General features: G+C 34.5%; 1 protein-coding gene across 12 annotated transcripts in view; it reads right to left on the bottom strand.

Moving 5' to 3' along the window:
- scrib (scribble planar cell polarity protein) overlaps positions 1–17,306 on the bottom strand; it is a 712,308-nt gene that overhangs the window by 159,764 nt on the left and 535,238 nt on the right. For all 12 annotated transcript variants that reach the window (XM_075292328.1, XM_075292330.1, XM_075292336.1 and 9 more), the window contains one exon: positions 15,142–15,271. In XM_075292328.1, the coding sequence (XP_075148443.1) occupies positions 15,142–15,271 (130 nt within the window). The remainder of the gene's footprint in view (positions 1–15,141; positions 15,272–17,306) is intronic.

Here is a 17,306-nt window from a genome sequence, read left to right as displayed (position 1 = left end):
AATACGTTTCGTTCGATCAATGAAGAACCTCGATGTATAGATGAAGAACTTCGACATAGGTTAGCTTGGGTTGGTAAATTTGCATACCAATATTTATGGACTGTCAGTCCATTGTGATACCACGCTGGTGAACTTTTCTCTCATCACTGAGTGCTGCCCGAGCATGGTTGCCACAGTTGGCAACCAATTATCTATAAAAAATTGTAGATGTTTCAATGGTAGATTTTGTGGAATTCTTAATGGTTTGGTAGATCTTGTCAAATATACTTCTCCAATTTTGGCCAATTCTTCTACCGAAATACAATTTTGAAAAAAATTCTACAGAAATAAAATTTTGCCAAAATTTTCTATAGAATTAAAATTATGACAATATTTTCTATAGAAATAAAATTTTGACAAAATTTTCTGTAGAAATAAAATGTTGACAAAATTTTCTATAGAAATAAAATTTTGACAAATTTTTCTACAGAAATAAAATTTTGACAAAATTTTCTATAGAAATAAAATGTTGACAAAATTATCTGTATAAATAAAATTTTAACAAAATTTTCTATAGAAATACGACTTTGACAAAATTTTCTATAGAAATACAATTCTAAAAAAAAAATATATAGAAATAAAATTTTGACAAAATTTTTTATGGAAATAAAATTTTGACAAAATTTTTTATGGAAATAAAATTTTGACAAAATTTTTTATGGAAATAAAATTTTGACAAAATTTTCTATAGAGATAAAATTTTGACAAACTTTTCTATAGAAATAAAAATTTGACAAAATTATCTATAGAAATAAAATTCTGAAAAACATATTCTATAGAAATAGAATTATGACAAAATTTTCTATAGAAATAAAATTTTGACAAAATTTTCTATAGAAATAAAATTTTGACAAAAATTTTATATATAAATAAAATTTTTACAAAATTTTCTATAGAAATAAAATTTTGACAAAATTTTCGATAGAAATAAATTTTTGACAAAATTTTCTATAGAAATAAAATTTTGAAAAAAATTTCTATAGAAATAAAATTTTGACAAAATTTTCTATAGAAATAAAATGTTGACAAAATTATCTGTATAAATAAATTTTAACAAAATTTTCTATAGAAATACGACTTTGACAAATTTTCTATAGAAATACAATTCTGAAAAAAAATTTCTATAGAAATAAAATTTTGACAACATTTTTTATGGAAATAAAATTTTGACAAAATTTTCTATAGAAATAAAATTTTGACAAACTTTTCTATAGAAATAACATTTTGACAAAATTTTCTATAGAAATAAAATTTTGACAAAAATTTTCTATATAAATAAAATTTTTACAAAATTTTCTATAGAAATACGACTTTGACAAATTTTCTATAGAAATACAATTCTGAAAAAAAATTTCTATAGAAATAAAATTTTGACAACATTTTTTATGGAAATAAAATTTTGACAAAATTTTCTATAGAAATAAAATTTTGACAAACTTTTCTATAGAAATAACATTTTGACAAAATTTTCTATAGAAATAAAATTTTGACAAAAATTTTCTATATAAATAAAATTTTTACAAAATTTTCTATAGAAATAAAATTTTGACAAAACTTTCGATAGAAATAAAATTTTGACAAAATTTTCTATAGAAATAAAATTTTTAAAAAATTTTCTATAGAAATAAAATTTTGACAAAATTTTCTATAGAAATAAAATGTTGACAAAATTATCTGTATAAATAAAATTTTTACAAAATTTTCTATAGAAATAAAATTTTGACACAATTTTCTATAGAAATAAAATTTTTAAAAAATTTTCTATAGAAATAAAATTTTGACAAAATTTTCTATGGAAATAAAATGTTGACAAAATTATCTGTATAAATAAAATTTTTACAAAATTTTCTATAGAAATACGACTTTGACAAAATTTTCTATAGAAATACAATTCTGAAAAAAAATTTCTATAGAAATACAATTCTGAAAAAAAAATTCTATAGAAATAAAATTTTGACAAAATTTTTTATGGAAATAAAATATTGACAAAATTTTTTATGGAAATAAAATTTTGACAAACTTTTCTATAGAAATAAAAATCTGACAAAATTATCTATAGAAATAAAATTCTGAAAAACATAATCTATAGAAATAGAATTATGACAAAATTTTCTATAGAAATAAAATTTTGACAAAATTTTCGATAGAAATAAAATTTTGACAAAATTTTCTATAGAAATAAAATTATAACAAAATTTTCTATAGAAATAAAATTTTGAGAAAATTTTCGTTAGAAATAAAATTTTGTCAAAATTTTCTATAGAAATAAAACTTTGACAAAATTTTCTATGGAAATAAAATTTTGACAAAATTTTCTATAGAAATAAAATTTTGAAAAAATTTTCTGTAGAAATAAAATTTTGAAAAAAATTTCTGTAGAAATAAAATTTTGACAAAATTTTCTATAGAAATAAAATTTTGAAAAAAAAATTTTGTATAGAAATAAAAATTTGAAAAAATTTTCTATAGAAATAAAATTTTGACAAATTTTTCTACAGAAATAAAATTTTGACAAAATTTTCTATAGAAATAAAATGGTGACAAAATTATCTATATAAATAAAATGTTGACAAAATTTTCTAAAGAAGTTAAATGTTGACAAAATATTCTATAAAAAAAATTTACAAAATTGTCTATCGAAATAAAATTTTGACAAAATTTTCCATAGAAATAAAATTTTGACAAAACTTCTATAGAAATAAAATTTTGACAAAATTTTCTATAGAAATAAAATTTTGACAAAATTTTCTAGAGAAATATAATTTTGACAAAATTTTCTAGAGAAATAAAATTTTAATAAATGTGAATAATTTTATTAAGCTTGAGATCTTAGTTTCCTTTATTTATTTTTAATCCATCATTCCTAATATTTCGCAATTATCATTGAATTGCTTCTTCAGAGGCGATTTGATATATAAGCCAATGATCACAACACAATTATTATTCTAATGGAGCATCACTGCTCTCGTCTACTTTATCTATTGCAATAGATAAAGTTGACGTCTACTTGATCTATTGCAATAAATTTTGACAAAATTTTCTATAGAAATAAAATTTTGACAAAATTTTCTATAGAAATACAATTTTGACAAAATTTTCTAGAGAAATAAAATTTTTACAAAATTTTCTAGAGAAATAAAATTTTTCCAAAATTTTCTATAGAAATAAATTTTGACAAAATTTTCCACAGAACTAATATTTTGATAAAATTTTCGACAAAAATTAAATTGTTGACAAAATTTTCGAGAGAAATAAAATTTTGACAAAAATTTTTATAGAAATAAAATGTTGACAACATTTTCAATAATTTTCAATTAATTTCGTGATTGAATCAGAAAAATATTTTTTGTGTGTATTTGGCACGTATGCTTGGTTTGCCGTATTGTTGAAAAACAACTTGCTCCTCAAGGTAGGCGCAAACATCCACAAACTGTTTCATGATTTCCATCGGCCTAGTTTGCCCCCATCCATGAAGACCATGAAGTTTTCCCCTCCATTTTTAACGGTTTGCTTGGCGTGGTGGTTTTGAGACTTCTGCTCATATAACTTATTTCCAGTCATTAACAGTCCAATCATTGTGGGCCTAACTGGACATTATATTTATTTTATAAAAATAGCAAAAAGTGAAAAAATGCTCCCCACTGTATATATGAAAGCTATATCTGGGGATGATGGAGATGGTTCTCATTTGATCGGTATATATTTTATGGGGTCTAAAGTCAATATTTCTGGTAGGTACATTTTTTTTGCAGACCACTATGTGGTTTGGGGTATAGAAATGTGACTATAATTATATGAAAAGATGATGCATATTGCCAAGATCTGTACTGAATGCTGTGGAAATTCGCTCTAGTTAGCGATGAAAAATGTATAGCTAGGCTTGTGTAAATCTAGCTTTTGCTTAAAGATAAATAAACATTTTATTGTAATAGACAAATTTGAACTTTTGGGAGAGATATAAAAAACTGTAACAATAAGGCCACCCATTTTTCAAACGTTTAATTTTTTTCTTGGGTGTAATGTGCGCAATACTATCTTTTCTTGCATCTCATCTATTGGTGTTTAGTGTTTAGAAATAAAATTTATGAATTTCGCATTTATTAGCTTCAAGCTTTCAAGCGTGTCAAAAATTTCAATATTGCATATTCAAAACTTAAATTTATCCTTAATTTTATTGAGGGTGGAAAGAAAAAATCACTAAAAAACGAGGGAAACTAAAGACCACAAGACCACAATTGTGGCAAATAAAAAGAATAGAAAGAACACTAAGCAACCAATAGAGAGGCGAGGCACAACAGCATCAACTTTGAGGCGAAACTTTGTATTCATGCTTGCTGGCAGCTGCTAATTATACTGCAAAAAACGTGGAACTTTTACTAAGTTTCTTGAAACTCCGGCCGCCTACCGCCACCACCACCCCCATCATCGAAGACTAAGGAGCCAATGCATTTTATGCTTTAAGACCAAATAAAAGAGGGAAAAACACAAGCTCCAATGCCTCAACATAGCTAGAGCTTTGGCTTGCCAATAGACCAGTCCAAAAAACCGAGAATCATAATAACAGCCACTAAACTAAAAAGAAAATTTCCAACAACATTTTTTTTGCGCCATGTTCTCTTCGGTGGAGGCATGGTTATGTCTTTACGCCACCATGTGATGATAAAGTTAAGGCTTAAAACTCTTGGTCTTTGACAAAAGTAGGGGAAGAAGAAATCTTGGGGAATTTCTTCTCTGCTGACTGACCACAATATTTCCAGGAACTTTTCTATAGCGGCTATAGTGAGCAAAATTTATGGGAGATGAGAGAAAAGTGGACAAAAATGAAACTTTATTATGACAAAGTTAAAATCACTTCAGTGCAGGCAAAAGGAATTTAAAGTGATTTCTTCAAGTAGACATAGAAGCCAACGACATTGGCTGACAGCAACAAAAAGTGGAAAAGTTTTGCATTGAATGAACAAAAGAAGGACACTTACCAGTACGAGAGAGAGAGAGAGAGAGTGCGTTATGTCCTTTCCTAAGTTCACATAAAGTAAGACCATGTAGACAAAAAAAAAACCCAACATCACAACTACATTGAAAACTTTGCCAAGGACATGTCCAACATTTGATGACTTATTAAGATAAATTTCTTGTGAATACATTTTTCATTCGAACAAAACAATTTTCACTCATACTTATTCTCCCAACAGAAAAGATAAACCTTTATGAGTAGCTAGATTTTATGCCAGCTATGGGAACACGAATTTCAAATCCAATTTAAATTGAATTATATTTGGGATTAAGAGAACTGGAAAATTTTACTATAAATCGATATTTACACGCAACAAAAATGAATTTCGTTTTTGGAAAACGAAATTTTTGGACCAACGAAGTTTTCTTTTTACGGCAACAGGTACCATAAACAAGTAACAGGTTGGCTGATAAGTCCCCGGTCTAACAAAGAAAAACACATTGTTTTGTCAAAATTCGTTTTTATTATTCAACATAGTTCCCTTCAAGAGCGATACAACGATTATAACGACCTTCCAATTTTTTGATACCATTTTGGTAGTACTCCTTCGGTTTTGCCTCAAAATAGGCCTCAGTTTCGGCGATCACCTCTTCATTGCAGCCAAATTTTTTACCTGCGAGCATCCTTTTGAGGTCTAAGAACAAGAAAAAATCGCTGGGGGCTAGATCTGGAGAATACGGTGGGTGTCACTGTTGATGGTTTTTCTCTTCTCAAGATAATCGATAAAAATTATTCCATGCGCATCCCAAAAAACAGAGGCCATTACTTTGCCAGCGGACTTTTGAGTCTTTCCACACTTCGGAGACGGTTCACTGGTCGCTGTCCACTCAGCCGACTGTCGATTGGACTCAGGTGTGTAGTGATGGAGCCATGCTTCATCCATTCATTCATCCGTCTTCAAAAATACTACCTTAAGCCTAGTACTAAGATCACGTTTTCGCACGAAAAACTGTTATACTCCATATAAAAAACGTTAGCGCGGAATAAATGCGAAATCTTTGTTTTGCGCATTTTTAAACACATATTTAAACAACCCTGGATTTTTCGCACGAAAAAATAGACAGGCATATTATTTCGCATAAATAAGTTAACATCCCTGCGTTTGAGACCCTATTTACGGAGATAGATGAAGATATTCGTTTTTCGCAGAAACGAACTTAGTACTAAGCATTACAAATAAAAGAAAACGTCGTTGGTCTAAAATTATTGTTGTTGTTGTATCTGACTTTTTGGCTAATATACCTTAACCCATTAACGCCCAAGCGAAATTTTTTTTCGATTTTTTTCACCAAATTTCGTATACTAGGGTAATTTGTTCCAAAAACTTCAAATCTGGCATCAGATTTTTTCTTAGAATTTTAGTTCTTGAGATATAGGGTGTTCGAATAATCGAACACTGGACAGTATTTAGCATTTTTTTTACCAAGTATGTAATAAAACATTATTATGATTTTTTTTAGAAGAATTTTATTATATTTTAGCTCAATTTAAAAAAGATAATGTAATATAAGCTAATTATTTATCTTATTTGTGATCTATTTCAAAACAATATGTATGAAGTGGAAAATTACATCGCTTACATAAAAAAGAAGCTGGTTTATGGCAATCGACTTTTTTTTTGTTTTCTGCGATTTTCGCAATAAGATGATTTATTTTTCAATTTATTCAAAGCAGCAATATTTGTTAGCTTTTCTTGTCCATTTAGGCGTACCAAATAATGACAACTTTTTATATACTTTTTCAGCGCTCGGAGGAACTTCAACACGTCTGCGTTTGGACGAATGGGTGATACCGGCAGATGTGGAAGCACCTACTTCAATGGTTTGTTGTTCCTTTTCATTTGGTATGTCCACTGTAACGTACTCTCTGGTGGCTAAATTCAATTCTTCTACTTCGTAAACCCCAGCACAAATCACTTCGACACCGGTCTTTTGTAAAACATTTTATTAGTTTCTTAAATCTATAAAATAATATGCTACATGTGCTAACCTTTTGTTTTATAATAATATCGCCATATAAATCTACCTAATCCGTAACTTCGCCAACATTTTCTGGAGGCAAAATACAAATAGTAGAAATTTCACTTTCATCATCACTCCAATCATGAATAATTGCTGCTAATTCATCGCCAGTTATTACTCGATTCGACATTTTTTCCCACTACAAATTACACTTTTATTATACCCTCCACCATAGGATGGGGGTATATTAACTTTGTCATTCCGTTTGTAACACATCGAAATATTGCTCTAAGACCCCATAAAGTATATATATTCTGGGTCGTGGTGAAATTCTGAGTCGATCTGAGCATGTCCGTCCGTCTGTTGAAATCACGCTAACTTCCGAACGAAACAAGCTATCGACTTGAAACTTGGCACAAGTAGTTGTTATTGATGTAGGTCGGATGGTATTGCGAATGGGCCATATCGGTCCACTTTTACGTATAGCCCCCATATAAACGGACCCCCAAATTTGGCTTGCGATTGCTCTAAGAGAAGCAAATTTCATCCGATCCGGCTGAAATTTGGTACATGGTGTTACTATATGGTCTCTAACAACCATGCAGAAATTGGTCCATATCGGTCTATAATTACATATAGCCCCCATATAAACCGATCCCCCGATTTGGCTTGCGGAGCCTCTAAGAAAACCAAATTTCATCCGATCCGGCTGAAATTTGGTACATGGTGTTGGTATATGTTCTCTAATGATCATGCAAAAATTGGTCCACATCGGCCCATAATTATATATAGCCCCCATATAAACCGATCCCCAGATTTGACCTCCGGAGCCTCTTAGAGCAAAAGTCATCCGATCCGATTGAAATTTGGTACGTGGTGTTAGTATATTGTCTCTAACAACTATGCGAAAATTGGTCCATATGAATCCATAATTATATATAGCCCCCATATAAGCCGATCCCCAGATTTGGCTTGCGGAGCCTCTAACAGAAGCAAATTTCATCCGATCCGGTTGAAATTTGGTACGTGGTGTCAGCATCGGTTCATAATCATGGTTTCCACTCGAGCCAAAAATAATTTACCAAAATTTTATTTCTATAGAAAATTTTGTTAAAATTTTATTTCTATAGAAAATTTTTGTTAAAATTTTATTTCTATAGAAAATCTTGTCAAAATTTTATTTCTATAGAAAATTTTTTCCAAATTTTATTTCTATAGATTTTTTTGTTCCAAATTTTACTTCTATAGAAAATGTTGTCAAAATTTTATTTCTATAGAAAATTTTTGTTAAAATTTTATTTCTATAGAAAATTATGTCAAAACTTTATTTCTATAGAAAATTTAGTCAAAATTTTATTTCCATAAAAAATTTAGTGAAAATTTTATTTCTATAAAAAATTTTGTTAAAATTTTATTTCTATATTTGTTAAATTTTTTTATGTCTATAGAAAATTTTGTCAAACTGAATTATATACGTATTTGATCGATCTTTTTTGATTTAATATAACCACGTATGGACTTACATACAATTTTAGAAGACGGTGTTAGGAGGTTTTAAGATACCTTGCCATCGGCAAGCGTTACCGCAACTTAAGTAATTCGATTGTGGATGGCAGTGTTTAGAAGAAGTTTCTACGCAATCAATGGTGGAGGGGCCGTTTTGCCGCGATTTCGACCTTCAAACGCTCCAATAACGCCATATAATAGTCACTGTTGATGGTTTTTCCCTTCTCAAGATAATCGATAAAAATCATTCCATGCGCATCCCAAAAAACAGAGGCCATTACTTTGCCAGCGGACTTTTGAGTCTTTTCACGCTTTGGAGACGGTTCACCGGTCGCTGTCCACTCAGCCGACTGTCGAGTGGACTCAGTAGTGTAGTGATGGAGCCATGTTTCATCCCTTGTCACATATCGATGGAAAAACTCGGGTGTATTACGATTTAACAGCTGCAAACACCGCGCAGAATCATCAACACGTTGTTGTTTTAGCTCAAATATGAGCTCGCGCGTCACCCATATCCAAATATTGATGAATGATATGACCAACACGTTCCTTTGATATCTTTAAGGCCTCTGCTATCTCGATCAACTTCACTTTACGGTCATTCAAAATCATTTTGTGGATTTTTTTGATGTTTTCGTCGGTAACCACTTCTTTCGGGCGTCCACTGCGTTCACCGTCCTCCGTGCTCATTTCACCACGCTTGAAGTTTGCATACCAATCAATTATTGTTGATTTCCCTGGGGCAGAGTCCGGAAACTCATTATCAAGCCAAATTTTTGCTTCCACCGTATTATTTCCCTTCAGAAAACAGTATGTTATCAAAACACGAAATTCCTTTTTTTCCCATTTTTTGCCCAATAACAAAAGTTGCTTCACAAAAGACGCTCTATCTCACAAACTAATTGACTTACCGACGTCAAATTTTGACACGAATCATTTGAAGGTTGGTACGATATAAAAATAATATGCATTTAATACTAGCGACGCCATCTATGTGTCAGACCGGGGACTTATCAGCTAACCTGTTATATCATTGTAGGTCAAACCAATGCCGCCAATACGCAATTTGCTGGTTTAGTTCCCACTTTTTCCATATTGCCTTTTTGTACGAGTGCAAGGCTACCGTGGCTTTTCCAGCCCTCTCTTCAAAATTGAGATTAAAATTAAAGAGCCTGTATATAATAACACACTCACCAAGGGGAATTTTAATAACACCTAATGAGCAGGATTGACCTGTCGTAAACTGTGGTTTTTACGACATACGTTTACGACGGTATAATACCTACTATGTCGCAAAAAGTCGTAAACCTAATTTGGAATAAAAGAAATCGTGAATATTTTTTACTTTCATTTAGTTTGACTCCTCGATAAAGGGATGCGAAAAATGCTTTTATATTGTATTTATTCGAAACCCTACTAATTTTACATCTCCCATTCGTAACTTCAAATTATTCTGAGATTGCGTGGTCCATAATGTCCACCCAAGTTGTTGTTCCATCAGCGAATGGCTAGCTTCAGTTTTGAAATTTTTTAATTAGTATGGAAATTGGCTTCAATAAGCCAAAAAGTGATTTTATAAAATTCTCTCTAAACAGCTGTCCACTTATGCAGTAGTGGTTTAGGTGCAATGGTTAGCATGCCCGCCTTGTCGGGGGTTCGATTCCCGCTTCGGCTGAACACCACAAAGTTTTTCAGCGGTGGATTATCCCACCTCAGTAATGCTGGTGACATTTATGAGGGTTTCAAAGCTTCTCCAAGTGGTTTCACTGAAATGTGGAACGCCGTTCGGGCTCGGCTATAAAAAGGGGGTCCCTTGTCATTGAGCTTAACATGGAATCGGGCTGCACTCAGTGATAAGAGAGAAGTTCACAAATGCGGTATCACAATGGACTGAATAGTTGCCACCTAACCTGACCTAAGTAGTGGTTTTCCTTCTTTCCAGGTTCTGCAGAAATATGTGAAAGGTTAATTATGAGCCCGTCACGTTTACTATACCATCGAGCAGTTCATATTATTTTGGATTGGAGTCTCTATTCTCAAGTTTTTTAAATTCATTAATAATTTTATACATGTCATCAATTTTGATATCATCGATTTCGCTGATTCGTATGGTTACAACCTCTGAACCGCTTTCGCATTACTTCGAAGTGGATCCCAAGTGGTCCGTGGCCATCTCCTTCTAGTCTGCATCCAGATTCGAGCCTACATTACTCGTGTCGTAGTCGCCAAGTCAATCTTCTGTGTGCGGAGAACGTGTTCTACAAACCGCCCAATGGCTGCACCGCTGCATCATCTTCTGGACTATATTTCTCAGAGATACATGTTCAATTTCGTCTTCCAGTGTTTTCCGTCGCTCTGGCCACCGACTACATGTAAAGAATGTATGTTCGGCAACATCCGCGACCTCTTCTTTTTCATATATACAGTTCTCTGTGCTGCAATTCCCCATGCGATGCAGATACTTTCGAAAGTAGCCTTGAGCAGAGAACATTTGAGTTATGTAATACGTCACTTCCCCGTATCTTCTCCATCGCCATAACGCTAAGTCACTTATAAGGTGGTGTATCCATCTGCCCTTTGCCTCGTTTCTCCAGCGGTCCTGCCATATATCTCTGGTCTCTTGTTGAATGTTCGGTATCATGTCCCTCGCACCTTGTTATTTAGCCTCGAAATCCTTTTGCTGCTCAATTGCCTGGAGGTCTATTGCGATGGTCCTTGCTATCACTAATGTGGCTTCCCCCGATACCATGCGGTGTGCTGAAGTGATTCTTAGTGCTGCCGTTCTCTGTACTGAATGCAGCTTTTTCGCTCTAGTCCGTCTCGACGCCCAGATCTCACATCCGTAGAGGAGGAAAGTGTTAGTCATCTCCATGAGTATCCTTCTTCTCCTTGGAATAGGGCCTCCTGTGTTTGCATCAGCCTGCTCTGTCGCGACGTTATCGTAGCAGCTTTTTCCGTTGCGTACTCTATCTGCCTAGAGTACGTTAGTTTCGATTCCAGCCTTAGTCCTAAGTACTTGATTGACTGCTTTGTTGGGATTACCATGTCGTCTATGTGCATCTCTATCTCTAGATCTCGTTAGCAGTAGCAGTTTGGTCTTTCGCCTCAATGTTCAATATATACACCGAATGCCGTCTTGGTCCATCCATCTCAGCCAAACGGCCAACCTTCCAATCGGCGGTTGGAAAATCTGGGTTACATTCCATTAGTCTGTTCCATATGGATTCAGGAACGGGAGGGTTTTTCGTTATTCATGCAAGGTTTAGCCGGTATGTCCTTTTCTCGACTAACTTCAAAGCGAAGACGCATAAACACAGCTTCAAAACTTCTGGTCCGCAAATGCGATGATTTGCGTCGTCCTTGATATCATCCAGCATCTTGCCGTCAAGAACTTGGACCGGGAAACTTTCTATCAACTTTAATTAGACACCAGACATTGCGCAATTGCTCAACTTTCTCCCCATTTGGAACCGTACCATGTTTTGAAATTATACACAGCTCCCTTGCCCGATATTTCAGGCTCGTTTAGTCTATTCAGTCCATTGTGATGCCGCAGTGTCGTACACGGAGTACTATCCGATTCTATGTTTTAGCTCAATGACAAGGGATCTACTTTTTATAACCAAGACCGAACGGTGTTCCACGTTGCGGTGAAAGCTTTGAAAAACTCAGAAATGTCACCAGCATTACTAAGACGGAATAATCCATCGCTGAAAAACTGTTTGGTGTTCGGTCGAAATTGGTGATGAACCCACGACCCCATGTAAGCAAAGCGGGCATGCGGACCATTGCTCCACGGTGGCTCTCTGAATGCGTCCCTTGTTAGTGATTGTCATCACAAGTCTGTCTATTGCAATTTAGGTTAAGAATCTTTTATCCCTTTCTGGAAGTTGACAACTCATCCAACGATCGTTGCCTTTTGCCAAATTCCAGAAGTAAATGGGAACAAATTTGAAAGAATTTTTTCTCTGCGTTTCGTAAATTACTTTCTTGAGGGATTACCACCTTCTCATAACATTACCATAGGAAAGTTTCGAGGTGTTTGGGACTGCCATTATCCAAATTGTTAACTTCAGTGGAAACACGTCCACTGGCCCCTTTAATTGGAAGGCCAGTGGATAACCACACTTGAAATTCGTAATAAATAGCTCCAAAGCCTCCGAACCAACTAAAAGTCGACTAATAGGACACTGGTTCCTGAAATCGGCAGACCAGTGGATAGCGTTTCCGACCCAACTAAAAATCGACTAATAGGACAATTCGTTCCTCTTTGCCAGCTTCAAGAATTCCGTGCGCCCATTTCAAGGAATTGCTTTTCCTCGTTTCATAAACCACTTTCTTTAGGAAAAGTTCGAATTCCCAAAGAGGTATCGCAGCCACCCGACCCGACTAAAAGTCGACTAATAGGACATAAATCTTACTCATTGCAAAATTGTTACCTTCGATCGAAGCCCGCCCACTGGGTCCAGAAATTTGCAGACCAATGGATCGCGTTGAGTTTCGTTACATGGTAGCTTGTTCTGCCACCACATTTGAATTTCATAATAAATAACTCCAAGACGTCTCCTTTTCCAATCTTTACCAATTAGCCAAAGACATCTGGACCGAATCATCCAGCATCTTGACGTCGAGGACATGGACCGGGAAACTTTTCTATCACCTGTGAGTACAAGCTAGATATTGCGTTCTCAATTTCCCCATCTGTGCTTTGAACCATACCGTCGTCAGATACCTTGTTAGTGAAAAGTATCACAAGGCTGTCTTTCGCAACAGATACAAATGATCTTTGGTTCCTTTTTATACTCTCCACCATAGGATGGGGGGTATATTAACTTAAACCATAAAGTATATATATTCTGGGTCGTGGTGAAATTCTGAGTCGATCTGAGCATGTCCGTCCGTCCGTCTGTTGAAATCACGCTAACTTCCGAACGAAACCAGCTATCGATTTGAAACTTGGCACAAGTAGCTGTTATTGATGTAGGTCGGATGGTATTGCAAATGGGCCATATCGGTCCACTTTTACGTATAGCCCCCATATAAACGGACCCCCAAATTTGACTTGCAGATTTCATCCGATCCTGCTAAAATTTGGTACATGGTGTTAGTATATGGTCTCTAACAACCACGCAAAAATTGATTCACATCGGTCCATAATTATATATAGCCCCCATATAAACCGGTTCCCCGATTAGGCTTGGGGAGCCTCTAAGAGAAATAAATTTCATCCGATCCGGCTGAAATTTGGTTAATAGTGTTAGTATTTGGTCTCTAACAACCATGCAAAAAGTGGTCCACATCGGTCCATAATTATATATAGCCCCCATATAAAACGATCCCCCGATTTGGCTTGAAGAGCCTCTAAGAGAAACAAATTTCAACCGATCCGGCTGAAATTTGGTACATGATGTTAGTATATGGTCTCTAATGGCCATGCAAAAATTGGTCCATATCGGTCCATAATTATATATAGCTCCCATATAAACCGATCACCAGATTTGACCTCCGGAGCCTCTTGGAAGATCAAAATTCATCTAAATCAGTTCAAATTTGGTACGCGATGTTAATATATGGCCTCAAACACCCATGCAAAAATTGGTCGATATCGGTCCATAATTATATAGGCCCCACATAAACCGATCCCCAGATTTGACCTCCGGAGCACCTTGGAAGAACAAAATTCTTCCGATTCGGCTGAAATTTGGTACGTGATGTTAGTATATGGTATCCAACTGCCATGCAGGAATTGGTTCCTATCAGTTCATAATTATATATAGCTCCCATATAAACCGATCCCCAGATTTGACCTCTGGTGCCTTTTGGAGAAACAAAATTCATTCGATCTGGTTGAAATTTGGTACGTGGTGGTAGTATTTGATATTTAACAACCATGTGAGTTGAAATTTGTGGATGACAGTCTTTCGAAGAAGTTCTACGCAATCCATGGTGGAGGGTACATAAGATTCGGCATGGCCGAACTTACGGCCGTATATACTTGTTGAAGCTGGCAACTCGTTCGCTTTTGTCAGCTTCAAGATTTCTTTGCACCTATTTTAAGAAATTGTTTTTCTGTGTTTCTTGAGAGATTACCACTATTGGAAAGATTCGACTTGCCAAAGAGATGTCGCAGCCTGTCAATCCGACTACATGTCGACCAATAGGGCATAACTCTCGGACATCTCCCCAAATTGTTAACTTCAGTCGAAACTCCTTAAATTGACTGCCCAGTGGATGACGTTGAATTTCGTTGCATGGTGGCTTGACCTACTACACTTGAAATTGTAATAAATACCTATTACGGGTAATAAATACCTATTACGGCTAATAAATACCTATTACGGTAATAAATACCTATTACGCGTAATAGGTACCGATGACTCTATATATAATTCGATTTAGAAAACACGTCCCTTCAGTTCGACGTTTGAATAGGAACTAATTTTCCAAAAACATATCCATCCAAATATGATGGAAAACAATTCAAACTTTCAAAGAGGAGGTAACATTCCAAAAATTCTCCACAATATTTTATTTTATCAATAGGCTCAAAAATACCAAAAATGGGTGTACTTATAAATAATCAACAATCATATAATAAAATTTCTTTTTTCATATGCTTACCGGTCTTTTGTGTTGGTTTATGTTGGTCCTCCATGGCAGATTCGAAGAAACGTTTTTTATCGGATACCGATTTAGGCACTTTTGTTGTTGTTTGTTTTGCTGTCATAGACGAGGTGTCAACAGGTGATATCTGTAAATTTTTGGCAAGAATTTAAGAAAATAAATTAAGATTATTACAAAATTTCAAATTTTAATTAAAAACAAGAGAACACAAAATGAAAACATTGTTTTCATGTACACATGTGTTAGACTAACAAAATCAAAAGGATTACAATTTTAGTTACAAATTGAAGCATCATCTCATAAGGCAATTATATTGAAGTCTGAAAGAAATTACGAAGAAGTTTACGCTCGTATGAGACCAAACGATTTCCATTTAACATTCTATACTTTACGACTTTGTTAGAAGATATTACCGGAAAATTGTATACAATTTCTAAGAAATAAAAGCACATAGATATTTCCAAAAGACGTTGTGGTTTTATCTAATACATATGTGTGAGTATATTAGGGTGGGCGGCCATAACGAAGGGTTTTGAATGTGGAAAAAACCAAAACGCCAAAGCTATCAAAGGCAAAGATCAGAAGGTAATGCCTAAAATTGAATGTTTCTGATCTCTATAGATCACATTTCCATAATCATCTAAATTGATTGCATTCTTAATATAGAAGCTAAATTTTGTTACTGTGCGGATAAAGTTTAGACGAGGCCATATTTGCTTGCTGTCTTTGCAACCCTTGGAATTCTCCCATCGAACATTCGCCTTCGCAACAACCTTCTCAGGCAGTAAGAGCTTGCTACACGCAGAGAAGAAATATGATCAGCCACACAACATTTTTGCCGCAGTCAATCAATGTAATCATATAAATAATGTCCGAGAAAATACCATGTTTGCGACAAGGGTGTTACATATTCACCGTCCAAAAATAAAAGTTTGATCTTTGAGGTGATCATATTCCTTCTCTGGGCGTAGAGACATACTAACTGATTCTAGTAGAATATGTATGGTAGTTCCTAGCCTTGCTAATTCATCCGCTTTGCAGTTCCCTGGTATATTCCCATGACCAGGTAGACATTTTAGGTGAATATTACACTGCTCAGTCATCTCGTTGAGAGATATGCGACAGTCTATGGCCGCTTTCGAGTTGAGGAACAGAGAGTCGAAGGATTTTATTGCAGGTTGATTAACAATGTCAAGATTTGTTGGAGCATTACTCTTCAGCTAATTTGGATCTAAAACACGGAGGAGAAAAATATTTAGAGACTGCCACAAATCTCGCAACGAGATGGTGGATCAGTTCCACATAATATGGTACGAAAAGTGGACAAAAAACTGTAACAATATCAGAATGATCCCAAAAGGGAAGGCCAGATTTGATCGAAATACACGTCGAAGTGGTAAAAACTTGCTCGTAAATATATCGCGAGACCATATGCAACACTTACTAAAAAATGAGCTTGGACTAAAACCATTGAAGTTTTAAAAAGTACCAGAGCTCACCGATGCACAATAAAAGCTGGACTGGAAAGAGCCAAGGAGTTGCTTCGCTTGCACGAAAGTGGTTTCCTCCGATTCCCAATTGAGCAGTTTGTGAACAATCGAAAAAATGATCGGGTTTACTTGCCAAAGAGGTCAGTTAAAAATATACACATTCGATTGGTCACCAGAACTCAAGCGCTAACAATTTGGCCGATAAGTCCCCGGTCTGACACATAGATGGCGTCGCTAGTATTCAAATGATTCGTGTCAAAATTTGACGTCTGTAAGTCAATTAGTTTGTGAGATAGAGCGTCTTTTGTGAAGCAACTTTTGTTATTGTGAAAAAAATGGAAATGTTTTGATAAAATACCAGAGATGGTCTGTATCAAACTTTTTTAGGTTTGCGACTGTCGCAAAGTTGTAAACGTCGTAAACGTCACATACGTGTCGTAAATGTAGGAAAAGTAACAAAAGTCGCAAACTCAAAATACTTCAGTCGCGTCAGCTAGGCAGCAAATTCGATGATATCCAAGACGATGGTATGTGCGAAGAGAAGGTTTTAGTCCCCACATTTTCCCTATTGCCTTTTGCACGAGTACAGGGTAACCGTGGATTTTCTCGTCCCTTCTTAGCTTTAAGTTCAGTCTCCTGTCCAATATAACCCCAAGGTATTTTGCACACTCA

The sequence above is a fragment of the Haematobia irritans genome, chromosome 1 (genome assembly GCF_050003625.1).
Source record: "Haematobia irritans isolate KBUSLIRL chromosome 1, ASM5000362v1, whole genome shotgun sequence".
Lineage (NCBI taxonomy): Eukaryota > Metazoa > Arthropoda > Insecta > Diptera > Muscidae > Haematobia > Haematobia irritans.
This window is presented reverse-complemented; position numbering and strand designations above follow the sequence as displayed.